A 12,734-nucleotide genomic window follows, 5' to 3' on the forward strand; every position below is an offset into this window, starting at 1 on the left:
TCGCCACCGTGATGCAACAGAGTTATTATGTGGATCTGCAGGTTTGCAGACCAAAACCTAACATAAGACCATCTTTATCATCTGACTTACAAACAATAATATTTATAATGTTCAAGTAGTTGATACCCTCAATTTGAATTTTCCTTTCCCAGCCTTGTACTTAATCATTTTTCATTCAATTAGCACATTACGTTTTCTGTCAGTTGTTCCTCACACTTTACAGCCAGTATTATCTCTGGCTCGTGCTTTGCCTGAAGTTGTGGAGTTTTGACTCACAATATTGTCAAAAGGTTTCTATTTTTGTTCGTTTTTTGTTTTTTTTGTCATATTCTTTTCCACCAGTCTCCCAGCATGAAACAACAAATGCTCATTAAGCAGCACACTACCTTTTGTTTAATCTTCCAGTGGTTCACCACAGGTACTCCTTAAGATTGTTGCCTGCACAGTAGTTTGTGCAAAAATAAAGCATTGTTGCAGTTTTGTTCTGTTGTTCAAAGACTTTTCTGAAGCAGACCACCTGTAGACCGCCTGTTTGCTGTGCTGTTCATTTGCCAGCTACTGTTTTGTACCCGTCGACATTCAGCTTGAAACTTGAAAATTGTGGTAATTTGTTACACCAGACAACATTCAGACACCTAATCTTGGCTTTTGCTTTCAAATGATTGCATTGTCATTGCTTATGCTATGCAGAAGATTTCATTTTATTTGCACAGAGGTTGAAGAACTGTAGACGAGCGTGAAAACATTTTTCTACTGTTGGGAATGATCAGTTCTCATTTGCTGACTTTTTTTGTCTCCCATCCAGGCAGCATCCTGTCATGAAAACCCAGAAGAGCCGCCATTGTTGGAGCTGACACTGTCAACGAGTCCAGCCCACGCTGCTCTACAAGCAGTCCTTCATCTCCCATCATCGTATTTGGTCTCTCTACAAATATCAAAACATTTCTTTGGCGTCTCTTTCTGACAGTCCCAGAAAGTCCCGTTCTGGTCTGCGTTTGATCTGTCTGGCTCTGCTTTAGACAGTCATTCTGTATTTAATCAGTGGTTCTTCATCTTGGAATCCTGAGCCAAGACAAAAGCAACTCTAAGCACATTCCTGACCCGCAACCTAAAAACATCATGTCAAGTCGACGCAAAGCTTCCACGCCCTGCATGATCCGACCAGAGCAGACACAGCTGGAGGAGGATGATGATGAGGAGGAATCACACAATATGGAGGCAGGAGCATTGTTTTTTTGTTTTTTTATTGTAATTTGAACTACACATTTGGAGGCCCTGGTGGGATTTAATATGTGAAGAAGATCCTAATTACAATCATTTATATAGCAAAAGGTTAAACTAAATATTTATATACAAGTTAAAAAGCTAATCTAATGACTTTTGCCTTCTCTTTCTGCTAGGTAACAGAAAACCATGTTCAGGAGGAGGTGCCTATGAATACAGACCATCCGATACAAGCAGAGCCAACGACAGACTCAGATGGGACAGGCAAAGCCTCAGACGCTCCCACAGGTCCTGACAAACCACAAAAGGAGCCGCCAGACCCCTCCAAACCTCAGCGCAGACAGCAGGGGGGCTACGAGTGCAAATACTGCCCCTTTTCCACACAGAATCTTAACACTTTCAAGGAACATGTGGACTCCAACCATCCAAATGTCATCCTCAACCCACTGTACCTGTGCGCTGTCTGCAACTTCAACACTAAGAAGTTCGATACCCTAACGGAGCACAACGAGAGATGTCACCCCGGGGAGAGCAACTTCAAATTCAAGCGCATCAAAATGAACAACCAGACAATCCTGGAACAGACAATAGAGGGCTGCAGCAACAATGCAGTCATTTACAACACGTTGGGTTCGCTTCCTGGCAAAGGGGACAGACTGGGGAGCTCCTCGCTTAGCAAAACCAACACAGTAAAAACTGCTAAACCAAAAACTTTGTCTACAGACATCAAACGGACAGAATTGCAGATGGGTAAACTGACCCCAGAGCTCGCCAAGAAACCAATAACGGCGCTCAATGTGAACGGGACCGTTATCATCCCAGAGTCGACTCTGCTCAAAGCAGACAGCCTTTCTCACATCATGCCTTCTTTACAGCAGCCTATAAATTATACCCAGGTAGGACAAAGGGAAAACTTCTGCTGTCATGTTGCATGTACAAACCTCAATATATTTTATTGGGATTTTATTATCGTCCCAACAGAAAATATATTCGTTAGGTAGGTTTTTCTGCCTTTATCAAACTTCCTTAAGTCAGTACTTTGTAGGACTAACCTATACAACCTTTACAGTTGCAAGTGTTTTTGGATATAAATCTCTACCATCTTTGTACACCTAGAGTTTGTACTTCTTTTTTCTTCTTCTTTACAAAGTAGCTCAGTTTCAGCCAGAATGAACAGAGAGCATCAAATTGCCACAAATTCACAATTTCCAGTGAGTTTTTAGTTGTAAAGTGTAGTTGCTGTGGTAGAATCATTGGTTATGGCTTCATTGCTGAAAATCATTGTTGCTCATGGCGTCACTGGTTCTATTTGGGACCCCAACATAGTTGGCTAGAGTAAGTGAAAGCTTCAGGGAGGGTTATAGTATAAAATAATAGTCAAAATATGCCAAGAAATGCTTCAATGTGGTCTCATTTGACCACAGCAGCTTATGTGAAATATTAACTGTGTCCCATAAATTGGTACATTAAAAAGGACTTTTGTATCTGGTACAGTGTTGTTTTTTTTGCTGTGCTTCTGCTAAGGCCAGATTTGTGCAGTGCCCAGCCAATAGTTGTCCTGTGAACAGCTTCTACCTGCTGCTGATCTAGAGTTGATGCGCTCCTTGCCCTGCATTTCCGTTCAGGTGGATGGCCCTGTCTTGCAGAATTTGCAATTGTCTCAATTAGTATATTAGACCGTAGTTACCAAATAGGTGACTTTTTAATTTTGGGGTATCGGAGTAAAGGAGGGTGAATGCATATGCACATTTCACTTCTCAGATTCTTGTGCTTCCCTTCCATTTCCTCTCATACTCTAGTTTGTGTATCACTTTGAATCCAAGCAAAGTGCTATTAAGTTTGAGGTTGTGACCTGATCAGATATTAAAACGTTTATAGTGTGTGAATGATCTTACTTGGCAGTGCATTGGTTTGGAATTGCCTGTGAAGTTATTTTGTGAAAATATTGCCTAACAATGTTGGCAATTATTAAGGGAAATTTCAGAACGGTGTAAACTTTGCACTCCACCATCCAACTCAGAAAGTCATTCAATCAAATTAAACTATATTTTATATGATAGGGGTATTTTCATAGCCGATCCAGAATCAGGTAATAGTATTTCATTAGTCATTATTCCTTTAACTGGTAATAGTGAGAATTTACCAAAAAAAAAAAAAAAAAGAAATATCCTCCGGTTGCCCTCTTCACTCGTTTTTGTTTCAGGTGCCGAAGATCGCAGTGCCCCTGAACACAACCAAATACAACCCGTCCCTGGACGACAACCTGACGCTCATCTCCTCCTTCAACAAGTTCCCCTACCCGACGCAGGCCGAGCTCTCCTGGCTTACCGCAGCCTCCAAACACCCGGAGGAGCAAATCAAAGTCTGGTTCACCACTCAGCGGCTCAAGCAGGGCATCAGCTGGTCACCTGAAGAGGTGCAATGATAATTTTTTTTATCTTAATTTGCTGTTTGTATTGCTACTGTTTTTACTACAGCTGTGAACTGTTGGTAGATAAGCAATAGTAAATACACCTGAATTTTACCTAATTTGAAAACCTAACAACCTGGTCCAGACTATAGAAAAGGCTTACTTGGGCCGAAGCCCAGGGCCCAATTTTTGGGGGGCATCTCGAGACTTTAAAAAATGTTTTTTTTTTTTATGAATGCATGTTTTGCATTGTACATTATATAAAACTCATAGTCCCATATCAGATTAGTTCTATTAATATTTTGGGGGTTTTACGAACATAACAAAATGTCAAGTATTTAAAAATTAAGAAGTTACAGTAATTTCTTTTGGGAACAACATGGAGCTACTTATCAGGAGATGCATTAAACCAACCATGCATCAATTTATGTAAAAGATCACTTATTCTAGTATTATTATTATTATTATTATTATAAAGCTTATTTTTTATACATTATTTTTAACACTTCAGGAACCTTTTGTTTGAACCTTTATATCTGTTGCTGCTGTTATACCATAATTTTCCTCATAATTCTGTTCTATTAATGTTTTGTAATTTGCATTAGTAGAATAATTTTTTTGTAGTGGATAGGGCACCAAATCTGGCTCCGGCCCAGGGGCCCTGGTTCTTGTAAATCAGGCCCTGCTAACCTTGCTCAGTTTGATCCAAAACGTTCCAAATGATCTCATTCTTTATGTCTCAGGTAGAAGAAGCGAGAAAGAAAATGTTCAACGGCACCATCTCCTCAGTGCCTCAGACTCTGACTGTTGTGGCTTCACAGCTGGGCTCCAGCTCATCCACCAACAGCACCGCCTCCAAACCTCTGCCGTCAGCTGCCTCTGTCCTGCAGTCCCTCCCCTGTCAGATCCCGGGCCAGAACAGCCTGGTGCTGACTCCTGTAGCCAACGGCTCCAGTGTCACATGCACACCACTGGCGCTCACAGTGGCGAGCCAGGTAGATGACCAACAGTGGAAATGACATTTAAACGTCAAAACTTGAATGTGAATGTTGTTAACAGCAGATTCTGATTGGACCCGTTAGGAGTACCTTGTCGCAACTTGATCAGTGAGAGAAGCCGTTTTGACTCTTGCAGGTGGCACAGTCGCTCAAGCGGACGCTGGCCACTCCGGTGATCGCAACTGAGAGTAAGCGGCCGTCCATCATTCAGACCATCCATGCGTCGACGGCCACGTCGAAGCTGGCGCCGCCCAAAATGCTGACTTTCACAGCAGACCCGAACAAAACGGCCGAGCAGCTGTCAGTGCTGCGCTCCAGCTACACACAGTGTCCTTTCCCTGAGGAAGATGAGGTAAGAAGTGAGTGGAATGACATCTTTTTGTGCAGTAATAAACATAATTGTTTCTCCAATGGTTGGATTCCCAGTTCAGTGTTTTTCCTCTTAAATCCACACCTATCAGTAGGGGTAAACCACAGTTACTGTTTACTTTAACGCTGTTTACTGTGGCAGATCTACAGGCTGATAGAGACCACGGGACTGTCCAGGGGAGAGATAAAGAAGTGGTTCAGTGAACAGAGGCTGCTCAATCTCAAAAGTATGTAAGCATAGAAAATTCACTCTAAACAATATCTTATCTGTGTTTTCTTGTTCTACATGATGGAAAAGTTCTTTTTGCAAATGTAGTTTATGTTTATTTGTGTGCGTCTTCTTGGAGGCGTGGCTTCTCCACCTGTGCTGGTGAAAGCAGAGGCGGCCCCGGCCGTTCTGGACGGCCCCGTTAAGAAAGCCGTCCCGAGTCAGTTCCCCCTGCTGGAGAGAGTGAAGGGGAAGTCATCGGAGCAGCTCAAGGCGCTGGAGGAGAGTTTCCAGAGAAGCAGCTCTCCGACGGAAAAGGAGCTCGGTAAGGAGCCCAAACAGGCGCATAAACATTTATCTTCTTACTTCCACTTCCTGGTAGTCATACTTCTTCAACTTTTCCACGTTTAGTTACGTCACAAACTCAAACATAATGTGTTAAGATTTCATACAAAAGACCCACAAAAGTAGTGAATAATTGTGAGATGAAAAAGAAGATGGCATTTTTTTAGAGTAATAATAATTAGAAGGTGTTATAGGAGGCTAGAGACGCTCTGGAGGAGCAGCAGAGATTTTTAACTCAGGTAGGAGAATCCCTACCAGCAGGACAATAACCCTAAATATGCAGCCAGAGCTGCAGGGGAAAGGTGTAGTTGATATTATATTCAACTGGTAGACTGGCCTCGTCAAAGTCCAGATCTAAATCTATTTGGGAACCTTTGCAAAATTAAAAACTTTAATCCATCCATCCATTTTCTATACCCTCTTATACATGGAGGGTACATCTTGAACAGGTCGCCAGTCCATCACTGGGCGACAGAGACACACAGAACATACAGCCAAAACTCCTGATTTTGTTGTTACGACATTACAATATATGAAATAATTTAAAAGGTGTGAACACTTTTGTGCTAAATAAATAAATCACAGTTTTGCTATCTATTCTCTTGCATGCCGGTCGGCCTAATTGGCAACTTGTAATGCTCCTGCCGTCTCTGGCATTTCTGCCTATGAATTAGACTTTCACATCACTAAAAGAAATCAGGTTGTTTTCTTTCATTTACAAAAGTCCACAGCATGTGACTCGGTTTTTCTTTCACCCCGGAGGAGCTGCGCGCTCCTCCCTCGTGGCTGCAGCCATGTCGGGAATAGTGGCAATGTTTTTAATGAGGCCCCGTTTTCCAAGTCCCCCCGAAGCGTGACAGAATCCTGCGGTTTGTCAAAAGGGGAACGACCATCTTTTCCTCATCGTCTTGTTTCTGCCACAGACCAGCTGGCTCAGGAGACGAGGCTGTCCAAGACAGAGGTGGACTGCTGGTTTTTGGAGCGCCGCGCCCTGAGAGACAACATGGAGAAGGTTCTGCTCACCATGGCCTGCAGGAACATGGAGGACAGGCTGGAGCGGGCGGGAGGGGCGCTGCTGAATGGGGCTTCTCACCGAGAGCAGGACAGGAAGACTCTTCTTTCCTCTCCTCACCCGCCTCCTTCCTACTCCTCCTCTTCTTCGTCTTCTACCTCCCCCCCTGTGCTTGCAGCATCTTCCCCTCAACCTCCCACCCATTCCTCTTCAAGATCTCCTCCCATACTCAACTCATCCTCTCCTCATCCTCCCCTCCTGCCAGTCTCCTCAAGCCCAACGCCCATCTCCAGTCGCACGCTCGCCCTTCTCAGGGAGGTGAGAAGCAATGAAAGCATGTCTTTAATGAATTGTATTTATTTTTCAGCCAAAACATTACAAATGTATGCAGTATTTTGTTGATGATCCGCTAATATCAAAAAAGATACAATTTTGTAATTGCAATGTTTCCCTTAAATAAGGCATTTAAAATCACATAAGTTTGTTCTTGCTATAAGTCGTTAAAAAACATGCTACACCATCATCCTCCTAGCACTTCCTGTCGTCTTTTCCGCCAGTAGAAACATGATCACATGACTTGTGAGATGTTTCATTGTTTTTTTAGACAAAACAATGAAACATTAACTGCATTTCACTTACAAATGTGCGCAAAACTTTGTCAATGTTCTGCTAATGTCAAAACCTCTCCCCACAATTTCACAATAAATTGATGCGTTAAATCGTTATAAAACATGCCACGTCATCATTCCTCCTACCACTTCCTGTTGTCGTCTTTGTCTTTTCCACCAGTAGTAACATGATGTGATGTTGTTGTTTTTTAGTCAGAACAATGAAACATTAGCCGCATTTCCATGAAAAAGGCAAAACTAATGTCAAAACTGCCCCCTGCCCCACAATTGCAATTAAATTATTGCGATAAGTTGTTAAAAATATGCCACGTCATCACCCTCCTACCACTTCCTGTTGTCTTCTTTGTCGTTTCCGCTAGTGGTAGCATTCGGTTGTTGAACGCATTTCAATACGACTGAACAACAACCTCGTCCTAGCGCAAAATCTTCCTATTGAACGTTTTTTTAAATATCCGTGTTATCGTTAAATAAAAACTAAAATTTTACATGAATAAGCTTGCTGACGCAGTAAATCGTTAAAAATCATGCCGCGTAATTCCCATGTGTGCAATTATGCAGTCGATGAAAACGCAGCTACTGACGCCCATGGATCCATTTGTTGGCGACGTTTAAAGACGTGTCCCTTATTTAGTGATGCACATGCTGTGCTTTTACCCACAGATGTTCTGTCGGACCCAGTGGCCCTCCCCCGAGGAGTACAGCCAGCTGGAGCTCCAGACGAAACTGGGCCGCACCGACATCGTCCGCTGGTTCAAGGACCACCGCTCGGCCCTGAAGAACGGCGAGACCCTGGACTGGATGGACGCTGTCCAGAAGCAAAGCCCTGCCGAGGAACAGAACGCGGGCCAGCACCAGAACGGCCAGATCTCCAACGACAACCAGGCCCTTTCCTTGGAAGTCAAGGCTCTGAATGGTGAGTCCCGCCGGAGGACATTCTGTTCTCTGTTTGACTCATTATTATTCCACCGGTCTGAGGCTCTAAAAATTTAATCTTGTTGATCCTAGTGGAGGAGTCTGGTGGGAATGTAGCAGCTGGGGAAGACTCCAAACTGTCCGGCCAAGACAAAGGGCGCCGGCTGGCCAAGCAACTAGCGCAGGGTGTGAGCAATCTGAGCCGAACCGGGCAGGACCAGAACAGCTGCGGCGCTTCCGACAAAGGAAGGTAAGAAAAACATTGGTTTCATCCTGGAGAAAAACATTTTGACCCACATTTGGTTGCATAAAAAACAGGCAGATCAGGTAATTCTTCATAGACATTGTGAACCATCATTTCTTTGATCTGAATTTATTCTCCGTGTCAATAAAATCTAATAATGCACAGCTTAAATTAAGGGTTTTTCTTTTTCATGTGTTTTCTTGCCAGGTGGGTCAAGGTCACTGTTGCTGCTGGAGATGAGACAGAAGGAGCGGAGAGACAGAGACTGGCCACCGACACTGGTGTTATGACTATGGAGCAACCAGGAAGAGTGACAGGGTGATGGTAGGTTTAGCGGTACAGCTGTGTGTTTTTAAATCGTTTTCTAAAAGTATTCACTTTTAGAAAACTTTCGGCTTTTGTCACATAACGATCTCAAGCTTTAATTAATTTTATTAGACTCTTATGTGGTTGAGCAAAAACAAAAAAAAGGTACATAATTATGGACTGGAAGCGAAAGGATACACGGTTTTACAAATACAAATCTGAAAAGTGTGGCGTGCATTTGTATTCCATCCTAAGCCCTGCACAGAATAACTGGATTAACAGTGAGATTAAGTTACATCCAAATCTGTTTTGTTAACTTGTATGCAACTGGTTGTACATAGTTTTATGTATTCAATTCAATTCAGAAATACTTTATTGATGCCAAAGGCAAACTAAATATTTGTTTTAAATCAAATAAGGTTTTTCAAAGAGTTATTGTGGATGGTGATGGCTGTGGGCAGGAAGGATGCCCTGTAGCAGTTTGCATTACAGAGCAGGCCTCCCCCGTGACTTCCCCACTCAGCTCCTTCAGACTAGCCAGCACCAATTAGCAAACACCTGGCGGTGCTGCACATCTGCTGGGCTCGTTATAGGAGCTACTTCTCAGTGCAACGCTGCTAGAAACATTGTAAAAGGGTTAATAGAGGAGCCATGTTGTAATGACTTTCTGAACGTGGCGTGACAGAGCAGGAGTTTTTAAAGGGACAGAAGCCCAATTTCAAGTTGTTAAATTACAAAGTCATATTTGATATATATAGACTTTTTCTAACAACTGGGGGTAACATAGTTACTAGAAAGTGCTAGAAAATGGGACTACATAGAAAGCACATACTACCGCCCCTTAAATGTCTAGAAATTTGAACATAATAGATGTGATCGACAAGTAAAATCCATCGTCTATATACCTGCAGATATATAGACAAAGTGATGTGGTTAATTTAAGTTTGATTCACTTTTTAAACCAAACTTTTACTTTTCTGCTTTAGTCTGCAGCCCTCAGAATCAGTTATTGCTGATGCCGCCGGCGCTGCTGCTGCGTTGCCAAGCTTTTTCCTCTGTGGATGCTGGGAGACGTTCCAGCTCTCCATGACTCCTGACAGGGCGAACTGTAGAGAATAAATGGGTGGCAGGAACAGATTGTGACTTGGCTGAAATTAAATGGTGAACTGTTCCTTTAACAGGGCTCAGCTGCGCTTCTGCAGCCATCCAGGAAGTTACTGGTGTGTAATTACGTCTGATTGGTCCTTCAAAAAGATGGCATGCACCATTTAGCATCAAATGTGCAGACAAAAGCAGATAATTATGGTCACGAAAGGGCAAAGAGAAGGTTTGTTTATGTAAATAAGAGCGTACTGGATAAAAGAAAAAAACAGATCTCCAAAAAGAGAGTGAAACTTCTTAACGGTTATCAGAAAAATATCGGCCAATATCATAAATATGACTCTCTTCCTCTCCTAGGAAAGGCAAATCTTTAAATGCTGATTCTCCAGCCATCATGGGGCAAGTCAAGACGACCAATCAGAGACGCAGTGTGTCTGTGATGTCATCACGAAGCGCCAGGGTCGACTGCAGCACTGAGGTGAAGAGCGGACGCCGATGTGAAGAGGAGTGCCAAAGCTGGACTTGATGCAGAACTCCCACTACTACTTTTAGTTTTCTTTTTCATTTCTGTAAATATTCTTGTCATACAGAGTAAGCGGTCTGTTCAGGTGCAGAGCGACAAGCTTTTCTTTGAATTTTTATTTTCATGATGAATGAATGTTGCCCCAAAGCCTGGAATGTTTTTGGTTGCTGTAATAAGAACAAAAATGTATTATAGTCTATTTGCTGGAAATCTCCTTTTTTTAAGAAAAAAAAAAAAACTAGCTGCATTTTGCTCATTATGAGTAGATTTTGATGGCACTTGCATATTTTTCTTGTCGTAGTGGTAGATGTTCCCGTATCAGGCCGCTTTTCAAATGCCTTTACGGTGATACAATGCTGACTCAGATGTGCAAAACAGGCGAGTAGGAGGAGTGTGGAGCTGAGGAAACAAACTGCAGCGAGCACACACACACACACACACACACACACACACCCACACCCCGATTAGCAGCAGTGGTGCAAATACTTTAACAAAAAAAAATATCCGCAGCTTGTTTAAGCATTTTTTTTTTTTCAGGCGTGTTTCTTGAAGCTGATGCGAAGCATGATGTGCACATTTCTACAGAGAACTGATAAATCCCGGAGGATGCAGGGTCTGTTGGACACCATGCTGCCTTTCCAGCTCATACCTGTTGTTTCCTGTCTACTTTGTAAAAAAAAAAAAAGAAAGAGAAGGGAGCAGAGTGGAGCAGCTTCACAGTTCTGTGTTGTAAATCTTCTTGGCCGAACCTGCCAAAAGCCTTTTTTTTTTTTTTTATTTTGTGAAAATGCTACATGCACTCTAAATAACCTGAGCACCTTTATCTGAGCCTTCTCATATATATATCCATTTGTTTAGCTGTAAATACGTCTTGTCCTCTATCTAGGCTTCCTCGCTTTAGAGTCGAGGTGGGATTAATTCCCCTCTTTATTTCCGCACACGCTCAAAACGGACGTCGACGAACGTCGGAGATACAAAAGCGGAGCTGTAAAAAGGCGGTTGGAATGTGGCGGCAGTCAAAAGCTGTCACAAAGTTTCAAGCGTTTTTCTCTTTTTAAACTCATCCTGGAAAGTGCCGTTTAAATTGACCTCTTTATTTCTACAAGAATGAAATCTGTTTTTTCTTTCAGTCACAGAAGGAGGGAAGGGTGCTATAATTCGGCATCAGCAGGTGTATGGCTGTATGCGTGGCTGCATGTTGGTTCCTGCTGCTTTGGGTCCACCGTCTCAAATAACTCACCATCTTGTTTTTGACGTGTACAGGATTACTGCTTGCATTTTCATTTTCTACCTTTTAAGTCTGATGCAATTCAATAAAAACACAGTTGACTGCAAAATGCGGTGGTAGTCTGAATAAAATGAAGAATATGATCTTTTTTTTTAAAAGTAAGATCAATAGGATTTAACTTGCTAGATATGTGAAATCATTGCGATTTGTTTTCTGCCAACACAGCAACACAGTGCTTTGGATAAGTATTTGAACACTTTTTAAAAAGTTTTCTAACCTAATTAGATTGATTAAAAATGCTTGCCACACTTTTCAAATATGAATTGGGAACTCTGAGTCAGATTTGGCGTCAGAGCCGAGGTAACGGCTTCTAGTTGAAAAGCCTGAATCTTAGCGTGGCGATGAATGTAGGCATTGTTCGTGGCAACTGTTAGAAAGCTTCACTTTTAATAAGCAGACACCACTTTAAATATGTTCAGTTTAATCTTGCATGTAGCGACCCAATCAGTAGTGGAGATTGGGCCGCTACATATAAGATTGATTTCTTGACGCACTTTCACATGCGTGTCTTGTAAAATATGTTTCCGCCTAATCTTCATCTGCGGAGCGGCCATATTGAAACGTGAAGTCGGCCTTACAAGTCGTATCTGGGGGTAAACCATGCAGGAGATTGGGCCCAGAGAACCAGTCCCAATCCATAAAACAAGAAATGTAATGCGAATGTATACATAATTATCTAGACTGAACATGCACACCAAAGGAAAACATTAGATTAGGCAAAAAGGAAAATGAAACTATATGGACTGTATCAAATAAATGCAAATTTACTTATAAATGGGTTGAATTCCATCTAATTTCTTGCCTTCCTTGATGTGAAATTCGGATGTGAATCAAATAAATCTGCTCACCTGACGCCTGACTGATGCCTCACAATGTTGAGACGGAACTTAAATGTGTGCAGATTCCTTTCGCTTTTCTACAATCCCTTGTGCCACCCCCAAAAACATGCCGCCCTAGACAGAGAGCCATGTTGAGCATAATGGAAAAACTGCTGTTAACTCTTTAAGCTTGAGGGTTCTTTGAGAATATTTAGGTTTGCTTCCAGCACCACTTACCAACATGACCCAGTAGACGGACATCTCTTCTACTCGATGTATTGATACAAATCTGATAATCAGCCCACATCAATGCAACAATGTAAGATGACTCAGAGGGCAATAAATGT

At 42.4% G+C, this 12,734-nt stretch overlaps 1 protein-coding gene across 3 annotated transcripts in view; it reads left to right on the plus strand.

Annotated features, from left to right (window-relative positions):
• zhx2a (zinc fingers and homeoboxes 2a) overlaps positions 1 to 12,336 on the plus strand; it is a 28,770-nt gene extending 16,434 nt beyond the window's left edge. For 2 of the 3 annotated variants that reach the window (XM_028016638.1, XM_028016639.1), the window contains exons 2-13: positions 806 to 1,218; positions 1,401 to 2,120; positions 3,428 to 3,640; positions 4,378 to 4,629; positions 4,769 to 4,984; positions 5,144 to 5,228; positions 5,349 to 5,534; positions 6,478 to 6,884; positions 7,856 to 8,108; positions 8,201 to 8,357; positions 8,559 to 8,675; positions 10,116 to 12,336. In XM_028016638.1, the coding sequence (XP_027872439.1) occupies positions 1,120 to 1,218; positions 1,401 to 2,120; positions 3,428 to 3,640; positions 4,378 to 4,629; positions 4,769 to 4,984; positions 5,144 to 5,228; positions 5,349 to 5,534; positions 6,478 to 6,884; positions 7,856 to 8,108; positions 8,201 to 8,357; positions 8,559 to 8,673 (2,703 nt within the window). In that variant the 5' untranslated portion in view covers positions 806 to 1,119 and the 3' untranslated portion in view covers positions 8,674 to 8,675; positions 10,116 to 12,336. Of the gene's footprint in view, positions 1 to 805; positions 1,219 to 1,400; positions 2,121 to 3,427; positions 3,641 to 4,377; positions 4,630 to 4,768; positions 4,985 to 5,143; positions 5,229 to 5,348; positions 5,535 to 6,477; positions 6,885 to 7,855; positions 8,109 to 8,200; positions 8,358 to 8,558; positions 8,677 to 10,115 lie in introns of those variants that run through there. The other variant, XM_028016640.1, reaches the window with a different exon arrangement.
• Positions 12,337 to 12,734: the final 398 nt, after the last annotated feature.

Source organism: Xiphophorus couchianus, chromosome 5 (genome assembly GCF_001444195.1).
Source record: "Xiphophorus couchianus chromosome 5, X_couchianus-1.0, whole genome shotgun sequence".
NCBI lineage: Eukaryota > Metazoa > Chordata > Actinopteri > Cyprinodontiformes > Poeciliidae > Xiphophorus > Xiphophorus couchianus.